The following is a 23359-nucleotide window of genomic DNA, read 5'->3' as shown; positions in this document are numbered from 1 at the left end:
GCTCCCATAATCAATGTTGACGAGTCGACTTCCTTAACTTTTGCATGATGCTGAAATCTACCTTGAGTATTTACACACTTAAGGGGGAGTGTTGTGAACTTTCCTAGTTTAAGTGTGATTGTGTAAATCCTAGATTAGATTTGATTCTAATTATTCTTTCCTATATGGACTTGTATTCCTTGAGGATTAAATATTTCTTCTCTCCTTTTACTACTATAAAAAAAAGGCATCACGTAGGGAATAACAGATCCTCAACACACAATTTCCTTATAATTCTACAAACATGTCTCTTCTCTCTCTCTACCCTTGCCGCCGGCCCTTTCATTCTTGTCAAATAAAATAAGCTACTATGGTTGTTGCTTTGTCCAATAATAAGTGACATTAAGACAAAGGATTCAAACGCGTGGTTGTATATTTTCAAATTTCTTTTAATAAATCAATGGAATTGGCAATGCAATGGCATCCATTGTGGACTTGCTTGATTAGAGTGAACGCATGTGGATTGGTCCTTGATTTATTAATCCTCGAACGTCGAGCCCCACAAAGAAAAGGGCAAGCAGGTTCACGTTCACACTATCATTTTGTTTTTGTCACCGTATTTTTTAAGATCTCAGACAAGAAAATCAAACAACTTGCCATAAAATAAAACTAAAATTCCTATCTACACGAGATAATCAAACAAGTAAACATTAAAAAACCTAGTCATCGTGGAGAGACTTTGAAGCTTCTGCTCTTTTGGCGTTTACCTATTAAAATTCCCAGCTTTTGCCTAACATATAATATTAATATAGTACTAGGTTGCCCTGTATCCAGCTGCGGGTATGCACTCCACCAGTCGGAGAGTTATTTTTGTATTCTTGTCGTCCAAGTCTTATAATATATTTGGCTCTTTTAAATTATTATCGTTCTGTTTTGTGTTAATAATATAATGTCAAGTATAAATTTTTATTCACGTAATATTATATCATTAATTTAAGGCATATTTATCGATTTGTTTTCTGAATTTGTATGGAGCTGTCAATTTTCTTCTCTAAACTTAATTTTAGTCGATTACCTTATTAAATCTTTATAATTAACTAATTTCCCCTTTGAATTTTAATTTTAGCCTATTACCCTCTAAACTTTTATAAATATCTAATTTCCCCCTGCGTTAGATTTTAAAAGTTTTCATCTAATTTTTTATCCATCTTGATCACGGAAACAACACATGATAATTGTATGAGGGCAAAAATGATGAAACATCGGATGGATGAAAAATTGAATGAAAGTTTTTAAAATCTAACGCCAAATGAGGAATTGGCTATTTATAACAGTTCAGGAGGTAATCGGCTAAAATTAAAGTTCAAGGGGGAAATTGGCTAATTTAAAAAGTTCAAGGGTGTAATCAGCTAAAATTAAAGTTTAGGTAAAAAATTAGCAGCTGCATACAAGTTCAAGGGACAAAGCAATTAATATATCTTAATTTAATGATGCAGATGTACAATGTACTCCAAACTACTCGTGTCATAGAAGTTGATGTCCTTATATTGCGGTTCTGAGTCGGTTTACTGCGGTTCTGAGTCCGTTTACTGGTGATTCTTCGCAGCTATACCAAGCTAGTTCTGCAAACGCTTTTAAGCAACAACTTGCCAAAGCTTCCATTAACTACCAGTTTGGTTACTGGTGATTAGTCTCCAATGGCTGATCCCATGACCACCAAAACCTCGTCAACTTTGCCCCCTCCACTGAAATACGAGGTTTTCGTGAGTTTTAGAGGTTTGGACACTCGGAAAGGTTTCACTGACCATTTGTACAATGCTCTAGTTCGAGACGGGATCCACACTTTCAGGGATGAAGAACAACTCGAGAGCGGAAAACCCATCTCAAGGGAACTCACCAACGCAATCGCAGAATCGCAAATTTTCGTTGTTGTTCTTTCCAGAAACTACGCAACCTCCACATGGTGCCTGGATGAACTTGCAAGTATGGTTGAACTTGCGGCCAACGACGAGTCTAGACTGATTCTGCCGGTATTCTATGACGTGACACCGTCGGAAGTCCGAAAACAGACCGGAGTTTGTTTTGAAGAGGCGTTTGCTAAACATGAAAAAGATTTCGAAGGAGAAACAGAGAAGGTGACAAGGTGGAAGAGTTCACTGACTACAATAGCCGAACTTTCAGGATTTGATCTAAGACATTATAGGTATGTGGTGCTTCTATTACGTATTTCATTTGTTTAGGTTGAAAATTTCTCATTTCAATATATGTTTTTCTTGATGTTCGTTTGGCAACTATTTGAATTTTCGGTTTTTAGTTTTTGGTAGCTATTTTCAATTTTGAAACTTGCAAAAATATAGCTCATTTGGTAACTATTTGGTTCGGTTTAATTTGTTATCTTTAAGATATAGGAAAAGTATATGATGAAAAGGAGAAACGAACACTACAAGAAAAACACCCTCTTTCCAGATGAAGGGATTTCTGCTAGCCAAATAAGGTTTCATCGCCTAATGTTCTGTCCTACACAAATTCATCAGATAAAACTTGTCGTATAAACGTTTGCTCGACGAATTTTGAAACTTTGTCGAGCCAAGTGCGTTGACCAATTTGGGCTAACGAATCTAATTGTCCAACAACAATATTTCGTTGGTAAAACCTATTGATGATCTAGAATGGTATCCTAAACGACGAAAATTTTACAATTTTGCCTGACGTTTTCTACTATTTCGCTAGCCAAAGTTCTATTTTCTCGAAATTTATGTCCTAGTGGTCACTCATCCTATATTTTTCTCTCCGTTTGTGAGAGCCTCTCTCTCTGTATGTGAGAGTTCTTCTCCCCTTTGTGTGAGTGCATCTAGTCCTTGAAGATTCACGTCACCGCCGGCTCTGACTGTGGCTAGGGTTGGTGGCAGTCCCATGGTTCTCCTCTATTTTTTTCTTTTCCTTTTCTTCTTGTTATTTGCTTGCTTATCTTCCCTGTTTCCTTCCGGTTCTTTTCCTCCTGCTATCATCACTATGCTGCCCTATTTTCCTTTTGATCCTACCATCTTAATTCCACATCACCCGTTTCCTCCATATCCATCTCCATCATTTTCATCAATGGGTTCGATCATCTTTCCAACCATCTACAATTTCGATAGATTGCCATCTATTTTCTTCGTGATCATGTTCGGTTGCTGCTGGGAGAGGTTGGCTAGATACTCATCCTCCTTTTGTGACATAAAAGCCTACCCAAAAAAAGAGAAACCAATTAAAATTATTGATCATAATTTTAAAATTTTTTAAGTGTAATGAAATTTGAAATTAAATTCGTGAACGGAATACTTACATAAATGTTATTAGCCATCTGACTGCCATAATTGGCATGCCTATCCCAATAGGTGTTGACTTCACAGAAAAGCGAACCCTTCACACACCGTTCATCAACCCGGTAAGTGAGGAGCTGAGCACCGGAGTGACGAAGATGCTGCTTCACTTCCCAGTTAACCTTATTTGCCGAAGATTTTCATTGTGAATAAAAAAAAAAAAGCAATTAAAAAGAAAAAAAAATAGAATAGTGAAATGAAGTTTAAAAAAAAAACTTACCAAAAAGTTCAAGATCTGAAAATGATTGCAAAGCCAGTGTCATTCGTCCATTTCTCATTAGATTTATATTTATAGGCAAAACCCTAGTGAACTTATTAATTATCCATCATCGATATTATTAGAGTTTTCATCCAATAAGATTGGTCCACCAAGTCCAATCCCTAATAGATTGTAATTTGGAGCCAAAGTGTAAAGACTTATTAGGCAACACTAGGTCAAACTGTAACATTCCACATCGCCCAGGGGAGTGATCCTTAAATGTATATTTCCATCCCTACCTAGCACGAGGCCTTTTGGGAGCTCACTGGCTTTGGGTTCCATAGGAACTCCGAAGTTAAGCGAGAAGGGGGCTAGAGCAATCCCATGATGGGTGACCCATTGGGAAGTTGCTCGTGAGTTCCCAAAAACAAAACCGTGAGGAAATGGTAAGCCCAAAGCGGACAATATCTTGTTACGGTGGTGGAACGGGCCCGGGAAGTGATCTGCCCCGGGTCGGGATGTGACAATTGGTATCAAAGCCTAACCCTGGTCGAGTATGTGCCGACGAGGACGTCGGGCCCTTAAGGGGGGTGGATTGTAACATCCCACATCGCCCAGGGGAGTGATCCTTAAAATGTATATTCCCATCCCTACCTAGCACGAGGCCTTTTGGGAGCTCATTGGCTTCGGGTTCCGTAGGAACTCCAAAGTTAAGCGAGAAGGGGGCTAGAGTAATCCAATGATGGGTGACCCACTGGGAAGTTGCTCGTGAGTTCCCAAAAACAAAACCGTGAGGGAATGGTAAGCCCAAAACGGACAATATCATGCTACGGTGGTGGAGCAGGTCTGGGAAGTGATCTGCCTCGGGCCAGGATGTGACTAAAACAATTAACCCAAGAAAAAGTTCAATGGAATTTGAGCAAGATTACTTTATTGGGCAATGAATTTAAGTAAGATAAGCTTCCTATATGTTTCTGTCTAATAAAGTTTGCTCGTTTTGGGATTATTTAGGTTAATTAACTTAAATCACCCATTAAACTTTACAATCACACAAATAAGCTCCATGTAACATACATCATAAAGTTATTAGTAGTGAAGAGCAAAGACCCGAATGTATATCAGTTCATTCACTCCAGGGTCCTCCTTAATTATCAATCTTTACAAGATTGCATTATGCTTCGAATGAAAGCTCATAAACGGTAAAACCAATCAGCTGTAAACATTTGATGCCTCCTTTACTGCCATGAAATCATTTAAGCAAATTAAAATTTTAAAACATAGTCGAATGCAGCTAATAACTTTTATGTACTTCTGCCAATGCCGTGAACCTTAACGAAGTGCAAAATTTAAAACTTATGAGCACTTAACTAGCAGCTGCATTAAAACCTTAACAACTCAGTAATTCACGACGAACTTATATGAATGCGTAATACCAATATGAAATTGTTCGACCATCATAATTACTGGCCATTGTCAGCACTATATCAAACTGAAATTTATACCCACATTCACAATTTGTTCTTTTATGACTCTAAAACAGTCTTCTTATAGCTTCAAAATTGAAGCCTTGATGTCTAAAAGACTTTCACAAACATACACAAAACAAATAAGTGAAGCACATATCAATATAATAACCTAACGTTCCTTATGGCATAAGCTATAAATTGTAGCAAATGGAATGAGAACAAATTTCATTAAATGTTAAACAACAAAAATTGGCAACATAAACTTCTTACTAAACACAGGTTAATAATAAAATCACCATAAATAAATTAGTAAACTAGATTTTAATCCTTAAATAAGATGAAGTTTAGAAAATGTCTTACACAAGATTAAAAATTGATTTTAGTTCCTAGACTCTATTTAATGCCATCATATGTATTCAATATCTTTTTTTTTTTATTTATAATTTTATGTTGTTCACAAATTAAATTTTATGAAAGTATTATAAATTTTAATTTTCATCATGGTAAGTATCTTATATAAGAAAATATTTTCGTAGAGATTTTTATACACACTTATGTTTTTGCATATTTTCTTGTGTGCCACTAATTCTTTACAATATATTTAGATACAAACATTTCGGTATACTAGGTTAGTATAATATGTTTAGGTACGAATATTTCAGTACACTATTGTAGTATAATATCTTTAGGTACCGGCATTTTGGTACACTAGTTTAGTATCATATATTTAGGTAAAGAATTTTCGTGTACACTTATGTTTTTGCATATTTTCTTATGTGCCACTAATTCAGTACATATATTTAGTTGCAGACATCTCGGTACACTAATTTAGTAAAATATATTATGATATAGGCGTTTAGGTACACTAATTAGAGGAAGTTAAATCAAATTAATGAATTAAAATGTGTATAATAATTAATTTAAAATTTTATGTAATACATTAAATAAGATATCCATTAAATATTAAAAAATAATAATATAAATTTGAATTAAGTACACATTAAATGACTAAAATCAATATCCAATCTAACACCAGATTTTTAATAAATTTTAATCTTCTTCAAGAATTAAAGTTCAAAACCCCTAAATAAGTACACATCCAATAATCATTATAAGTCCAGGTTTATAAGTAGACACAATAATGAATAGCCTCATAAAAATTAAGGTAATTTGATGGTCATTATATCAATCGTTTCTGAAACTTACATCAGAATCCGTAATCTGTCAAAAAAATTCATTAATTTGTTTCAACTTGATAAAACCATCAGAATTCAATCTTTAATGTATTTCCTTAAAAGATTAATTTGAATTACAGTGACATGCAAATAGACAACATAGCAAATTAATAAGACAAACGAGCCTGAAATTTTACTAATGTGTACCTTGAGCAACCGTGATTATCTTTCTTGTGCCTAAAATTCTACGCTGCAAGATATTTCATATTTGAGCCTAGAATATAAAACACAACAAAAACCATCTCATATAGAAGTTAATGAAATCCAGAACTATTTTAGCAAGAAGTAAACATATAACCATCATTTTTGAGTACGCAGCAATGTGCCACTTTTAAACTAAACCAAATGGGTTGCATCTTAGTCCAAATAAAATGGTCCTTAATTTGAATCAATAGAAGTCACATTTGGTCAAGAATCTTTAAGGCCAAACAACTTATATGTCATGCTTCATTTCCTTAAAATTGGTACCCATATGAGATTTGATGGGGTTCATATCAGAAACATTTAAAATTTGAAGACATAGAACTATCCTTCCCAATTTTTTGTAGGTATTTTTATATACTTATTTTTCTCTCTTTCCTTGTTTAGAAAATGCATCTTAATTCACCAAGAAAGAAAAGGCACTTTATTTATGATTCAACGATATATTTACACTCAACTCAAATATGAAAGCTAAAAACCAAAACCTACAGATACACAGATAGATCATCAACCCATGCTTGTCTTATATTTGAATACATGCTAAGTGATTGTAAAATTATTTAATGCCCAAAAACTGTATCCTGAGAAACTAAATGATTGTAACCTGTTAACGAGTATGTTTTAACCCATATTTTACTGATCCCAAATACTTAACATTATGCTTCAACTGTTTGGCAGATACGAGACACAACCGATTGGACAGATAGTTGAACGTATTTTCGGTGAATTGAATAACACAAAGCACACGTTCTCAGATGATCTAAAGGACTTCGTTGGTACGGTTCAAGTAGATAAAATCGAATCCATGAGTTCGTCTATAGGGTCGGAAGAAGTTTGTATGATTGGGATTTGTGGGATGCCAGGGGTTGGTAAGAGTACCATTGCAAAAGCTCTTTCTCAAAGAATTCGCAATCAATTTGAAGCTTTCAGTTTCATTTCTAAGGTTGGAGAGATATCTAAACAAAGTTTATTTCCCATCCAAGAACAACTTTGTGTTCACTTGTTGGGTAGAAAAGTAACTACGATGAATGTCAACGAAGTGATAAGTAAGAGATTGTGCAGCAAACGGGTTCTGATAATTCTCGACAACGTGGATAAATTAGAACAAATAGAAGCTGTAGCTGGAAGGGATGGCAAAGATTTTTATAACCGGTTTGGTAAGGGTAGCAGAATCATTATAACCACAACAGATGAAAAGCTGTTGACAAAGTATAAGCCAAAATTACTGTACAAGGTTGAGAAACTTACTGACAAGGAAGCTCTTCTTCTCTTCTGCCGGAAAGCCTTCAACGAGGATCGTCCTATAAATGGCTATGAGAAATTATCTTATGAATTTTTAGATCAATGTGATGGTCTTCCTTTGGCTCTTGAAGTGTTGGGTTCCTCCCTCCTGGAAAGAAGTGTGGAAGAATGGTCCAGTATGTTGGCTTCTTTGAAAGATCATAATTATTCTGGCGAGGAGAGAATTATTGGTACTCTTAAATTAGGTTATGAGGGATTAACGATTTCAGAACAGAAGAAAATGTTTTTGGACGTTGCATGTTTCTTCAATGGGGAGGATGTTTGTCGGGTAAAAAAGATATTTGAAAGTTGTGGCTACCATCCAGGTATCAATATAAATATTCTCCGCGAGAAAAATTTGGTAAGCATCATAGGAGGAAAATTGTGGATGCATGATTTACTACAAAAAATGGGCAGAGAAATTGTTCGTGGAGAAAATGAAGAGAGGGGAAAACGCAGCAGATTGTGGCTTTGCACAGATGCCCTTCATGTAATAAAGAAATATAAGGTGAGTAGTTTAGTGAAATGCTCATGCTTTTATCTCGATTAAAAAGTTGTCTAGTTATAATTTTAGGGGTAAGATACATACTTTATTAGAATTTGATTTTTTTTTAATTGGATTTTCAATGTTGTGTTTTTTTTCCAATGGCTATTAGGGGACAGATGCTGTTAAAGGCATTTTCTTAAGCTCGCCTAAGCAAGAGAAAGTGCACTTGAAGAAAGACACATTCTCAAACATGGACGATCTAAAACTGTTGAAAATTCACAATGTGATATTTTCTGGATGCCTGGAGTCTCTTTCAGATGAGTTAAGGTTCTTGGAATGGCACGAATATCCTTTAAAATTGCTGCCTTCAAGTTTTGAACCCGAAAACCTTGTTGAACTGCACTTGCCTCGAAGCAAAATAGAGAAATTATGGGAGGAATTTGAGAAGGTAATAATGTTTATATACTCCATGCATTTCTTATTGCTGAATTTATTTGACAAATTTAAGGCTTTCGGAGAATGCTACTTGTACTCAAACATATGCATTTTCCTCCCTTCTTCTTTACAGCCTTTGGAAACGTTGGTAATACTCAACCTTACTGATTGTGAAAAGTTGATCGAGACCCCCGACTTCGGCGAAGTCCCAAACCTTGAGCAGCTAATCCTTAAAGGTTGCACAAGCTTGTCCGAGGTTCCCGATATAATCAACTTGAGATCTCTTACGACTTTCATTCTTTCGGGATGTTCCAGACTTGAAAAGCTTCCAGAGATTGGAGAAGACATGAAACAATTAAGGGAACTGCATTTAGATGGGACAGCTATAGAAGTGCTACCGACATCAATCAAGCATCTGACCGGACTTATTGTGCTCAATCTCAAAGACTGCAAGAACCTTTTGAGTCTGCCTGACATCATTTGTACTAGTTTGACATCCCTTCAAACTTTGACCATGTCAGGGTGTGCGAATCTTAAAGAGTTTCCAGAAAACCTTGGTTTTTTAAAATGTTTACAGGAGCTTGATGCAAGCGGGACAGCTATAAAACAGCTACCAGCATCAATCAAGGATTTGACCGGGCTTAGAGAGCTTTATCTCAGATATTGCAAAAACCTTTGCAGTTTGCCAGCAACCATTTGTACTTGTTTGACATTACTTGAAATTCTCAACCTCTCAGGGTGTTCGAATCTTGACGAGTTGCCAGAGAACTTGGGGAGTTTAAAACGTTTAGAGGAGCTTTATGCTGGCGGGACTGCTATAAGTGAAGTACCTGAAAGCATCTCTCAACTTTCTCACCTTGGAGAACTTGTATTGGATGATTGTAGCAAGCTTCAGTCATGGCCAAGACTTCCATTTAGTATAAGATGGGTAAGGGCACATAATTGTCCCTTGTTGGAGGGAGCACATTCAGATAAAATAATGGTATGGAATTCACCTGCTGCTGGATTTAGTTTTATAGATCGCCGAAGTGATAAAACCAAAGGTCAGGCGTATTGGCTACCGCCTAAATATCTTTTGAGGGAGTCCTATCAAACACTCTTTGAGGTCCCTCTCTCTCTCTCTCTCTCTCTCTCTCTCTCTCTCTCTCTCTCTCTCTCTCTCTCTCTCTCTCTCTCTCTCTCTCTCTCTCTCCCCCCATCCACCTTTCTAATTAGCTGTTTTTTTTTTTTAACTTATCTCGCTTCTATTTTACAGGATGCAATTCATCGCAGTACTATGTTAGAATATTCTTATCGATCAAATAAAATTCCAGCATGGTTGAGCCGTCAGAGTACTGAATCCACTGTAACAATCCCACTGCCTCGTGATGTTGATGGTATAAGTAAATGGATGGGACTTGCTCTATGTTTTGTCTGTGTAGGTGCACAGAAGCATGATGATTTGGAAGATGAGCCAGAACTTGATGAGAAATTGCAATCAAACCTCACTCGCAATTTCCGCATTGATCTCTATACAACTGAAGATCCTCATGAACTTCCCCAAGTGCTTAATTACCCTGATCTTGATCTCACTGGACCATTTATACATTGGTTGTATATACCACGAAGTGACCTTGAAGAATGTTCAAATAAACGCTTCATCCGAGCTTTGATTACACCTGATAGCCCAGAAGTAAAAGTGATAGAGTGTGGGGCGAGTCAAATAAACTCGGAACACGTGACTACATTTGTCAGGAAATTGATTAAGCACAATAAAAATTTCTGTAACGGCCATCAGCCTGAAGAAGAAGACGAAAAAGAAGATGGTATGAGAAGTGTTCCGTCGACAAGTGGGGTTCAAATTCAACAAGAATTACAAAAAGAAGAAACTACTAGTTCAACTCCCATTGTAGGTCAATTGAGAAGAAACATAGTGTCATTGCTTGAAAAGCTATTTGAGGTACTCTCTCTCTCTCTCTCTCTCTTTCATACGCACACAACAAAAATGACAACTTGATTACTGATATCATGAGTGTGTATGCATGTATAGGGATTGCGGAGGGGCCTTCCAAATATCAACGATTATGGTTTTATTTTTTCTCAACGAGAAAAATTACAATGGTTCAGTGAACAGAGCACTACGTCTGCATGCACGGTCAACTTAACTCTACCTCCGTATCTGCATAATGATGAGAAATGGGCGGGACTTTCTCTATATGTTGTTTGCAGCCTGCCTCAAGGTGTTCAACGTAGCCGCATTTACTATGAGTGTCATTTGTATACACCTATTGAAGCTGTGGGTGTGGAAGCACTGATGCATCGCCTAATGTTAGTTTCCCCGTTTGATGACAATGTGGGGTCACATCGACTCGTTATTGTTCATATACCACGAGTACGTTTTGCGGAACGCTTGAATCGGTGTCGTTTCATTCAAGCTTTATTTGGATGTAGAACTCCAGGTGTGAAGATTGAAATGTGCGGGATGCGTCTAGTATACGACCAAGACTTGAAAGGGTTAATCCAAACAATAACCCACTGCACTACCACAACGGGTCGGCCTGTTTACTACGGAACTGGTGATTTTACAGATACCAAGAAATATAATGGAATTAGTTTGGGATGTACAAGTATGTTAATGAATTTTCTTGAAGCAGCCAAATCCACGGAGCACAGCTCAGTGAGCGAAGTTTGTCCTCGTTTCATGCCAATTGATTTTCGCGGAGAAACTTATTCTGCTGAGGAATCTCAACACGAAAGAAAAAGAGCATCAGCTTGGCAGGATGAAGCAAGAGGAAGTAATTACTCTATACTACGGGAGATTGCTCTTTCTAATGGTCTTGCCAAGAACATAAGCTTGGATCAGAGCCAGAAAACAAGTGGAAGTAATTACGACTTTCTACTACAGAACATTGCTCGTTCTCATGGTCATGACAACAATATAAGCTTGGATCAGAGTCGGCTCCTGGTAAAATTATAGCTTGAGTTTTTGCGTTCTCTCTGTCTCTGTGTGTGTGTGTATATATATGTCTACCTATATATATATATGTATGTATAAATATTCATCTATCCTATCTCTCATGTTTTGCAGGACTTCGACCGTGACTTGATATATAATTCATGTTTCCCTCCCAATGAGATTATAGACTGGTTCGCGGGTAAAAGCAGAGATTACTCTGTAAAAGTCTCTCTACCACCAAATCTATGTGAAGACACCAATTGGAGAGGACTAGCTTTATGTGCATACTTTTCAGTCCTCGACCATTCAACTACCGACCATGAAAATTTGGATCTCGATATTTCTCACAATCTTACATGTATTTTAGGGACTGATAAAGGTTCTCTGGAATCTCTCCATGGCTTTTGCACCACCAACCAAGAATTCAAGTGGTTGAATCGTATGGGAGGATTCATTTGGTTGTCCTACATACCACGATGTTGGTTTTCGAATCAGTTAAATGAAGGAGGGCACCTGGAGGCTTCAATTGTAAGCGATTGTGGAAGCTTGGGTGTGCAGAGTTGCGGGCTCCGTCTTATATATCTGGAAGATGAAGAAGGGCTCAAGGAGACCATAATGCACTGCATGACTTCCTTGTCTGATATTAATGAAGGGGAAGAAAAACAACACCAGGACTGTGAGGTAGGATCATCTAGTATTACAGGCGTCGACATTGTAAATCCTCATCTTGAGAAATCAGAGCAGCCCAGTGATAAGAAATGGGTAGAGTTCCCTCTCTCTCTCTCTCTCTCTCACACACACACACACACATATATATATTTAAACGTATATCTCACACCTTGTCTATCCTCTACAGGTTTTTGACTGTTATTCGATCTATAATTCTTGTTTTCCTTCAAGCATCAGTCTAGAGTGGTTTGGGGATCAGAGCAATGGTTCCTCAGTAAGAGTTCCACTACCACCAAATTTGTATAGTGACACTAATTGGAAGGGATTGGCTCTATGTGCTTACTTCTCCGTTGGGGAAAATCCAACTGCTGAGCTAGACAATTTGAATCGAGATATTCCCCACCATCTGACATGTGTTTTGGAATCAGAAATAGGTACAATAGAACCTATCCATGACTACTGCACCACCAATGAAGAATTCCAGTGGTTATATTTCGGGGGATTCATTTGGGTATCTTATATACCACGAGCTTCATTTTCGGATCATTTGAATGGATGCAGTATCGTTAATGCTTCAATTGCAAGCGATCATGGAGCATGTAATGTGCATAGTTGTGGGCTACGCCTCGTATATCAGCATGATCAGGAAGAGTTTGAGGAGGCCTTATCTCACAATATGATGTTGTCAGATAAGAAAGGAAAAAATAAGCAATGCGCTGAGGGTCACTCGGAATCATCTAGTAGATGTAGCAGCTACATTACGAAACCTCCTCTTGAAAGATTAGTAAAGCCGAGTCACAGGAAATGGGTATGATTTTCTTTATACTCTCTCGCTCTCTACGCACACACATTTATATTTATATACACACCTGAACTATTCGCAGAAATTCTATGTGCTGGACATCCTCTTACGCATTAAGAAAATCTCATTTCTACTTAATTCTCTTCAACTTTGATCCCAGAAATTCTATGCGCAGGACATCCTCTCACTCGTCAAAGACAAGACATCTTGCACATAGTCAAACTGCATTATATACACATGTACATATATCTGCATATCTGACTCCTTGTCTCTCCTCCTTTACAGGACTTCGATCGTTTCTCTGTATACAATTCATGTTTCCCTTCAAACATAGATCTAGAGTGGTTTGGCCAGCAAAGCAATGACTACTCGCTAACAATCAGTCTGCCACAAAATCTAAACATGGACAGTAATTGGCTAGGATTGGCTGTATGTGCAAACTTTGCAATCCTGGAGCATCTGACTTCCGAGATTGACAAATTGGACATCCCAGAAATTTCCCACAACCTTAGTTGTCATTTTGAAACGGACAAAGGGAATTCTCTGCATCACTACTGCACAAGCAAAGAAGAATTCATGTGGTTGCATCTTGGAGGATTCGTTTGGGTATCCTACATACCACGAGTGTGGTTTTCAGATCAGTTGAATGAATGCAGTTCCCTAGAAGCTTCAGTCATAAGCGATCACGCGGCCTTCAGTGTCCATAAGTGTGGTCTCCGCCTACTGTACCAGCATGATGAAGAAGAGTTTACTCAGGCCATATTGCAGTATACGACGTCATTGAGCGATAAGAAAGGGAAAAATAAGCAAACACCCTCATAAGGGTGAGACAGGAATGATCATGTGGTAGAACTCACAAAGCAGCATTGAGGAACCTCACCAATAAAGAAAGGCTTGTCAATGTCACTAATAACTTCTCCCCTTCCGCAGGCATGGGTGTAGCTACATTGGCTAGAGCGGATATGCTCCCCTATGATGCAGTGCATTAAGGAGGTTGATTAATTACGGATCTTGATATTCGGGATGGTCCATTAAGTTTTCAAATCTAGTTAATATCTCTGGTAATCAAGTATTTGGAATATTGTGTTTTTAATTAGATGGTTGGATTGAGACTTGGTGATTATTATTTCTTATGTTCTAGGGACTAGGAAGTTGTGTTAGTGTTTAACTATCTTGTTGCTGGGCCTATTAAAAGGCTAGAATCGTTAAGGAAGAAACAAATTATGCATTTTGAATGAGTTTATGTAAACAAGGACTAGTTCTCTATATGTTCATTGGGTCATAGTTGTGCTTGATATTTCAATAAACATCTCATTGTTTTCCTCCCTGCATCACCTTAAGCACCCGAATTCGAATGCGCAACTTCTCCCCATCAATTTATTTCGTCACTCAGCAAAATTTTCTACCTTGGCAATGCCTTCCCTTTTTATTCATCTGGTCTCAGCTAATTAATTGTCAACTTCATGTTAAAATGCAACAATGCAGCCTCCTATGTTTAATTCATCATTAGGGCTTGACAAAACTCAATACGGAATCATAGAGATTAGACATGAAAAACGGAGTGCCGATCATCAACTATTTGACTCCTCCTCCCTCCTACTTTATCCGAGCTTTGGACCGGCAGCGTAAAATAAACTCAATACGAAAGCCTTGAATATATTTCTTCTTCTAAATCAAAATTACGGAAAAATCAACACGAATTAATTATGCAAATGATTAAATAAAAAAGGAACAAATTTGGACATACCGGATGTTGGTGAGCTGATGACTCGTATCAAAACAAATTGAGATGATTGCATGGTCCAAATGTTGGGAAAAAACTTTAGAGTACATAACTCTAACACAAGTGTTGGAGAGACAAAACAAGTAAACAAATTACTTGTATTAACTCACAAAATATTACAACAATCACAAGGACACAACTTTAGAAGCAATGACACTCACTCACTTTCTATAGACAAACTCTAGATCACTCACACTCCTACAAGACTATTCTTGCTTCTCACTCTCACTTGGTTGCCTACTACTACTTCTTGATTTCTTGGTTGGTTGGTTACAAATGGTGTGAATGCCTTCTCCTTTTATGGGCATGGATGGAACCTTGGAGAAGCATGGAAACATCATATTAGAGATATCTAGATAATTCCAGTAACTTCCTAATCTAGAATTATCTACACAAATCTTTCATGTTGGTGGAAACCTCACCATTCTTCTAGACTCTTCCACCAACTTGAACTTTGCTAGAATTCTCTAGCATGTGTATGGATCTTTCTTTGTCCATGGGCTGGATCCATCTTGAGCCAAGGCAAGATTACACGTCAACATAAACACCAATTGGGCTGGTGTTGGTCTTCAACACCAGACTCAATTGCAAATGATTTTAAATACCAATCAAACATGTTTTGTTTCATTGTGATCAAATAGAGAGACAGACTTTCCTCTCGAACAAAAACCATCATCAAATCAACCAAAGCTTGCACGCCACCATAAACTATGGGTTATCATTTGGAAAATACTGAATTTCTGCATGCCTCTGTCTCGAGTCTTGTGCCACCTCTCTCTATCAAGAAATTTTTCATTGTGATTGAAACACGAGTGATATACCACATGTTTTTATATAATAGTGGCAAATTTTATTTTTTAAGTTATTAACTTTTTAACACACATATCTCATCATTTGTATAGTGACACATGGTGTACTACCCCGTGTTCCCGTCACACTGAAAAATCTCTTGTACTTTGTATATGAAGAGGAATTTCTTCGGGCAACTTCACAAATATTGAAACCCAAGCTCATCTAATGACATTACTAAGAACCTCCAATTGAGTTAACCACGAGATTGATTAACAATTTTTAGCATTACACTAAAGGCTTATTATATTAACACCCCATAAATTATTGAATAAACTCCACATACTTAATACACCCCACATTTGCTTTTTCAATGAAAAATTATCTTAATACACCCCACATATTTCCCCATAATACCCTCACACCTCACTTCTCAACATACCTTACATTTTCTACATGCACCCCATATTTTTTATACACCCCACACATTTCTCAAATCTTATAAAGCTTTTAATTTGGACAAAAAATGCCGACTGGAATTTTGACAAAAGATGCTACCTCGGATTTAAAGCATATGTGGGTTGTTTTCAATTCCACCATTAGAACCCATGCCGTCTATTTTTAATATTTGGTGGTAATTTTAGATGTTTAATTCTTCATGTAATTCATGTGATCCCTAAAAGATGAATATGAACATAGAAACTTGAATAACGCAGCAAAAGTAAGATTAAATAATTATCGATGTGTTCAAAATCACTAAAATAATAAAAAAAATATGAAGTCTTATCTCATTTGAAGTTTCCTAAAAATCAATTTCGTATTTCATTCATCAAAAATAATTTCTCAATCAACATGTTCGTAGTTTCATTGGTTAGGGTTTTATTCAACAATGGAGGGTCAGAGAGATTTTGATGGTTGAAGAAGATACATAATACGTTAAAAATGATTTGGGGTGTATTTAGAAAAATTTTATGTTTTTTAAACCTAATAAGGTCAAAATTGTCATTACATAGTAGGATAAATAAATCATTTCATATTAAATTTTAATATGAAATGCATTTAACATTTTATGAGGTGCTAATATAAAAAGCCTAGATTAAAATTTACTTCTAATTCCATCTAATTAAACAACTATAGACCATTTCATCTTCTCTTGACGAGTTGAAATTCATGCAACCCAACTGAAGGAAGATATTTTACTATATAAAATGATTCACTTGTTCAATCATCTTTCATTATTAAATATATGATCAACATTGGCAGAGAACAATTCATGCAGCAGAAATAAGAAATAAAGTAAATATTTATTTCAGATGAATTTAAGACGTCGGCTTTGCTACCACATGTAAACAAATAAGGATTAGTGCAACAGAAAGTTCAGAGATCATTAAGACATCATTAAACGGTTATTAAGAGGTCATTAAGCAGTGATCGCATGACAATTCTATCGGATCTCATGTTAACGAGTGAAGATTGCGGAAGAGGACCTATAATCGATTCGACCAAGTTTCAAACATCTACCATCGTAAAACCATAACTAGTAAAATTATATTTACATTAGTCTGCAGCAAAGGTATAAAGAAAGTTGAGATTTCATCATTAAATCAATTGGTAATATGAAGAGTATCTCTACCTACTTATAAGCACATGCATGATCCATCATCCCATCAATGTGGGACTTATTCTTAACAAGCCCTCTCACGTGCGGCAAATTTTTAAGCTTAACACGTGGACAACACAACGGGGTGACGTGGAGTGCGTGTGATCGTTTGGCTTCACACGTGGGACAATTTGCTCTAATACCACAAAGAAAGTTGAGATTCTACCATAAAACCAATTGGCAATATGAAGAGTAACCCAACCTCTTATAAACCCATGCAAGGTCCATTCTCTCATCAATGTGAGATTCATTCTCAACACGCCATCTCACGTGTGGCAAGCCTAACATGTGGACAACACAAATCGGATGATGTGGAGCATGTGTAACAATTGGGCTTCACACGAGGGATAACCTGCTCCGATACCATGAAAAAAGTTGAGATTCCATCATAAAACCAATTGGCAATATGAAGAATAGCTCAACCTACTTATAAGCCCATGCAAGGTCATTCCTCTCATCAATGTGGGACTCATTCTCAACAAAATACACCACGTTGATGTCTAGAGATCAATCTTCTCTTCTTTAGAGTTCCTTATGTTCTTGCTTACAATAGGACTAGCACTCATAATGAACATGTAACCCAAAAAGAGGGACTTACAACAAATCGCTCTTTACTCCAATGTTAGAAAGCAATGATGTCTATGCATTCTGGTGCGGATTCAATTTCCATCGGTCCCCCTCCCCTACAACTAACAATTTAACTCCCTCCAATGGTAGTTAATTAAATTTAACTATATATTTAGGCGTGCGATATCCACACACCCCATTTTACTTCTCACACACCTTTTTTATTTTCGACCATCGGATCAAATAAATTGAAGAAGATCAACGGACATAAATTATTAAGGGGTGTGTGAGAAGTAAAATAGGATGTGTGGATAGCACACCCCTATATTAAGTGCATACATAACACAAATATTTATATTTGCTACTACGTCACTAAGCATAATCTCGATCACACTCGCAAATAGTAGAGTTCTTACATACGGAATAGTCTGAGGAAGTTAAAAGCAACAGATGAAGATAGAGAGGAGAGATGTAGTGTACCACTCGTGTTTTGGTCATAATGAATCCCAACCAATATCACATTCCCTTTAGTAAACATCTGTAAACTTTCAGATCTCTAATTCTAAAGACAAAATGACTATCAAATGACCATCTACATCAAGTTTTTTTCAATTTTTAGTACATGTTGTGTATTCATGTGCATTTCTTCCGTACTATTCCACATCCTTTCCACCACCCACCCTTTCTCTCTATTCATCCCTTTCTTTCTTCGTTGTATTTTCTTTTATATCTAACCAAAAGTAAAAATTAGAAACCATAAACGAAATAATCATCAAACGAGTCTTTTAACTTTTATTTTGTTTGTGTGGCAGCCTTCTTGATATATAGTCTACAAACAAGTAGGGGAAGGGCTGAAATTCGAATTTGTTCATGCTACACGGATAAGTTTTGGTCCAAGAGCCACTTCATGTTCGAGCTTCATAAGATTCCAGAAATCTATTTCTGCAAACTCATGGGCCCTTTGCTCTAGATTCATTTTTTTTTTTTTTTTCCAATCTTCATGCTATATGTCGAAGAAGGGAAGTGATTTGTGCAAATTTATATTTCTCCCAACTCAATCATGTTTATTTTTAACATTTAAATTGAATAAACAAGAAAATCCACAAACAAAAATATATAAAAGTGTGCGAAAATCATTTTGCATTCAAACACTGTTAACCGTTAAATTTAAACTTAAGACATCCTTAAACAAAGTAGATACCGAGTTGATGGTCCACAGCCATAGCTGCCAAACAAAAGATACCAAAAGCTGCACTCTACCTGTAGCTACATAGCATGTGAAATTTTGGAGTGTGTGAACGGGACCTACACAAACTGAAGCACAAATCACCAGATCTCCCAGTTGCCCTGTGTGGCCTCATTCAGGCATCAGGGTCCCCGACTGAACCACCGAAAAAAATTTGGTACAAGATTCCAACTTTTACAGACACATGAATAGGAGTACCCTCAGCGCAGAAGCTTCTCATATGGGCCATCTCCAACTGCTCTAGATAGATAGGATATGCGAGAAAGATTTCCGAGCAATGGAATAGTAAGAGATCGTTTGAATGTGATTTTGAAATAATTGAAAGTACTTTTGGTGAAAATATTTTTGAAACCAATTCTTAGTATAAATGCAAGTAAATTCTGAAAAAGCATTTTAAATGCTTTTGGAACCAAAAAACATTTTCTCTAAAAGTATTTTCAGTAATACATCCAAATGAGTCATAAGATAGCGATGTTTATAGTCTATCATGCGTATTCATGTAATCAATTAAGCATGATTGTGTAGAAAACATAAAACACGCATTATTGACACACCCCGACCGAGATCAGGGCGTGCTGGCCGTCATCCGAAGGTGACGTAACCATGTGCACGTGCGGAAGCTAATAAAACAGTAAAATAAAAGTACGAATAATTAAAAACTAGCATACAAAGTACTAAAACAAATGCTAGCGTAAGTAAGATACAAATTCAGAGCAAGACTACAGCAGTCCAAAAGAAAAGTTGCGACATAAGTACACCCGAAGGTGACCCTACGCTGGTGAGTGTCTGTCAGAAAAGCCGGAATAACCCTCTGGGAGACCACCGAAACTGCTAAGCAACTAGAACCTGGAGGGGCGCAAAAACAAAAGCGTGAGTGGGCAAAAACAAAGCTCTTTGAAAACCATTTAGCAAAATACATTCTAACCCCTCGCCGTAAAACCTGTATACTTCCCAGAAAATAAACATATACGTATGTATAAATATGCCAAACATTCTCAAGGGTATATCAATCATGCTAAAAAATGTGCCATGTCAAAGCTTCATAATGAAATGCAAGTGCTCAGGTATAAATCACATCAATAGCATAACATCTGGCAGCCGGAGTCACCTAACGTGACCTGTACGGCTGCATATAGAGCTCAAATCTCAACTCAATAACTGAACCTGCCCACGAGTCGGAACCACCTAAAGTGGTCTGTACGACAGGCCTGGGTGTAATATATATATACGCTCTAGTGCTACGATCACGTGAAGGCTGTGCGAATAATCGCGGGTCACCTACGAGTCGGAACCACCTAAAGTGGTCTGTACGACAGGACTGTGCACCTAACTTGGATCCAAGCTGAGCGTGTGGTGCGGGAGGTGAACATCACGTGAAGGACTGTGCCCTACTCTGGGCGGGAGCACTAACACCGGGGGTGCATGTTATGAGCTCTCTAAGCATCTCAAACCACTACTGAAATGTAAACATGTATACTACTTACCTGGCACTTACCTGTGCGATCACGTGAAGGCTGTGCGAATAATCGCGGGTCACCTACGAGTCGGAACCACCTAAAGTGGTCTGTACGACAGGACTGTGCACCTAACTTGGATCCAAGCTGAGCGTGTGGTGCGGGAGGTGAACATCACGTGAAGGACTGTGCCCTACTCTGGGCGGGAGCACTAACACCGGGGGTGCAGGTTATGAGCTCTCTAAGCATCTCAAACCACTACTGAAATGTAAACATGTATACTACTTACCTGGCACTTACCTGTGCATCCACAACACCAAATATGCATATGTATATGTGTACCACTACTAATGTACGCAATAATGCATAAACGATAATAATATGGTGCATGGCATAAAACACTTAACCCTTTTTAAACAATTTCTGGGAAAATAAATGTATATAGGTATATACGGAAAACAAAAGCCCACTCACTGGTATGTGGAAGGGTCGTAGCCCCCCTGCCTCGAGTGCGAACGCTCGTCCTCGGGATACGTGTCACCTATATGCGAAATAACTATAAAAACGTTAACTTTAAAGCACATAACCTAACTTTCGTAATAACTTCTCATACATTGCTCAAAATGGACAAATGAATATACCAACGTGCTCTACACAACCTCAGGATCACAACCCTAATTTTAGAAAAATTTTCCTCCGCCTCACGCGCCCCCACGCGCCGGCCAAGGCACGGACACACGCGCCGGCCACGCGCAGGCACGTGCGGTGCACACGGACGGCGTCAGTAATATTCCGTTATCTCTAACGGATTCCGTCAACGGCGTCAGGAATATTCCGTCAGATTTGACGGAATATTCCGTCACCTTCTTCGTTCAATCTCCGGTGCCGTCGCCGGCGCCGGAAAACTGGAAAACCTGTAAACCTTGTTTTCTCACTCGATTCTCAACCGTTTTTCACGTTTCTTGCACCAAATTAAAGCTTAGGACTAGTAGAACACGTCCATACAAGTTTTAAGGGCTAAAACTCACGCGATCTTACCTGTGCAAACTATCCAAAACCGGCCAACTTCGCACAGGACGATCCCAACGTCCAAATTCGTCCAACGAAGCACTCCGAGGCTCCTTGGGACCTCACTAAGACACCTACGAGCTTCAAAATTCCAAAAACATGCTAGATTAAGGTTTGCATGAACAATACACAAATCTGCCATTGTCGAATCGACGTGAAAACGTTAGAGTTCTTACCTGAAAATGGTATGATCGTGCTCCTCTCAACCTCACGAGTTCGATAGTGACCTTAGTTTCCTCGATCTGCTAAGGTTTGAGGGGTTTGGTGTTTGTCCGTACGTTTAAAGTGAACGGGAAGGGAGAGGGAGATGAGAGACAGAGACAGAGACAGAGAAAGGGCAGAGAGAGACAGTGAGTGTGCATGTGTGTGTGTGGCCCAACACATGCCACAACACACAAAACAACCAATAATGTCAAAGAAACGAACTAGGGGTAAAGTTGACAATTCACACGTGCGTTTCGATATTTCCGGGACGGGATGTCACATTATTGTTCTAAAATGTCGCAATAACATCTCGAAACTATAGGCAAGTCATTCTCACCACCTTAGCCCATCTCCATCTGAATGGTCCAGAAGGCCAGAAGGTCGAAAATAGCCCGAAAACCGTCTCCAACCGAAGATTAGGTCAGAGGGTCCGTGGGCCCCACGGAATATGAAAGAGCCAAAGGGCCAAAGGGCTGGCCACAAGCAGCCAGCCCAGGCTGGGCCAAAGGGCTGAGTATTCCTGTCGGTATAACCGACAGGAATGCTTAAACAAAAATTGCTAGCTAACTAGCCATTGTATTCAATTTTTTTTTTGGTTTTTTGGGCAAATTTTTTTTTTTTTTTAATTCTTAAAAATTCAAAATTTTTTTCCTATAAATACCTAAACCATCCATTAAATTTAAGTTCTAATTTTTTTGGTTTTTTGGGTCAATTACCGTTGTAATTTTTAAATTTAAGTTGTTGGATTTGAATTTAAGTTGTTGTAATTTTTTAATTTAAATAATAAATTATGTTTGGCCCTCGGTTGGAGACTGAGGCAAATATAATCCTGTAATATTTATTAAAATATTAATATCTTGAAGGATTCAAAGGTTAAAACGAGCCATATGTCTAACCCTCGATTGAAGATAACCTTAGCGCCTTTAACGACCCACACCCATGCTGCCTTGCCCTAAAATATGTGGAGACACTCGAGCCTTGTAAAATTCCAAGCCTAATTCGCAATAAGTTTGTATGCCCAACTAGACCTAACGTGCAAAACTGGACCATGTGAACTTACACAACTTAGGGCTGTGTCACAACCCACCTAAGACCCCACTCCAAATCACGACAGGTGGGGACTTCTGGAATCTGTCATTTTATTTTTTTTTTCTCTCCTTTTTTTCTTTTAGTTTTAAGAAAATAAATTGATTGGTTGGGAGGTTGTCTGCAAATTGAGGCCATTGGTAGGTCAATTCACAACTGATGAAATTCAACTAACGGCCATTGTTAAATATTCGGGGTATCTTGTCAATTATTAAATATTGGGGAAACGTCAGCCTCAGCTTCTACTAATTTCCAACCACGATTCCTTATAATTGTTGGTATATTTGAATTTGGATTGTATGCTTATTAGATTGCAGCTGGTTGATAGTTACAAATGCAAATTCTTTAATTGTATCTGATGCCATATAGAAGCACCACTAGGTGAATATGTCTGTATTTTTTGTCACGTGACTTGATTTGAGCAGAAAACTTGATTGCTGACAAATTACGC

The 23359-nt window shown here is 37.7% G+C and overlaps 1 protein-coding gene and 1 pseudogene across 2 annotated transcripts; both read left to right on the top strand.

Moving 5' to 3' along the window:
• The first annotated feature begins 1551 nt into the window (after nucleotides 1–1551).
• On the top strand, nucleotides 1552–9414 carry LOC148692450 (disease resistance protein Roq1-like; annotated as a pseudogene). Its single transcript, XR_015954485.1, has 4 exons — nucleotides 1552–2182; nucleotides 7121–8231; nucleotides 8380–8658; nucleotides 8779–9414. The product of XR_015954485.1 is annotated as a disease resistance protein Roq1-like (transcript).
• A 210-nt stretch (nucleotides 9415–9624) lies between these two features.
• Nucleotides 9625–13873, top strand: LOC137745873 (uncharacterized). Its single transcript, XM_088680945.1, has 7 exons — nucleotides 9625–9750; nucleotides 9901–10021; nucleotides 10067–10584; nucleotides 10675–11589; nucleotides 11713–12342; nucleotides 12437–13057; nucleotides 13337–13873. The coding sequence occupies exons 1-7, from the start codon at nucleotides 9625–9627 to the stop codon at nucleotides 13871–13873; spliced, it is 3468 nt and encodes a 1155-aa protein (XP_088537071.1).
• The last annotated feature ends 9486 nt before the right edge of the window (nucleotides 13874–23359 follow it).

Source organism: Pyrus communis, chromosome 12 (genome assembly GCF_041283825.1).
Source record: "Pyrus communis isolate YQ-2024b chromosome 12, ASM4128382v1, whole genome shotgun sequence".
NCBI classification, from domain to species: Eukaryota; Viridiplantae; Streptophyta; class Magnoliopsida; order Rosales; family Rosaceae; genus Pyrus; species Pyrus communis.
This window is presented reverse-complemented; position numbering and strand designations above follow the sequence as displayed.

Excerpts from the sequence above, each read along its gene's own strand:
- LOC137745873 (XM_088680945.1), top strand. The coding sequence starts at position 9,625 with ATGGTATGGAATTCACCTGCTGCTGGATTTAGTTTTATAGATCGCCGA. Across the intron at positions 11,590-11,712 it reads TGGATCAGAGTCGGCTCCTG|GACTTCGACCGTGACTTGAT; the intron begins GTAAAATTATAG and ends CATGTTTTGCAG. Across the intron at positions 13,058-13,336 it reads AGCCGAGTCACAGGAAATGG|GACTTCGATCGTTTCTCTGT; the intron begins GTATGATTTTCT and ends CCTCCTTTACAG.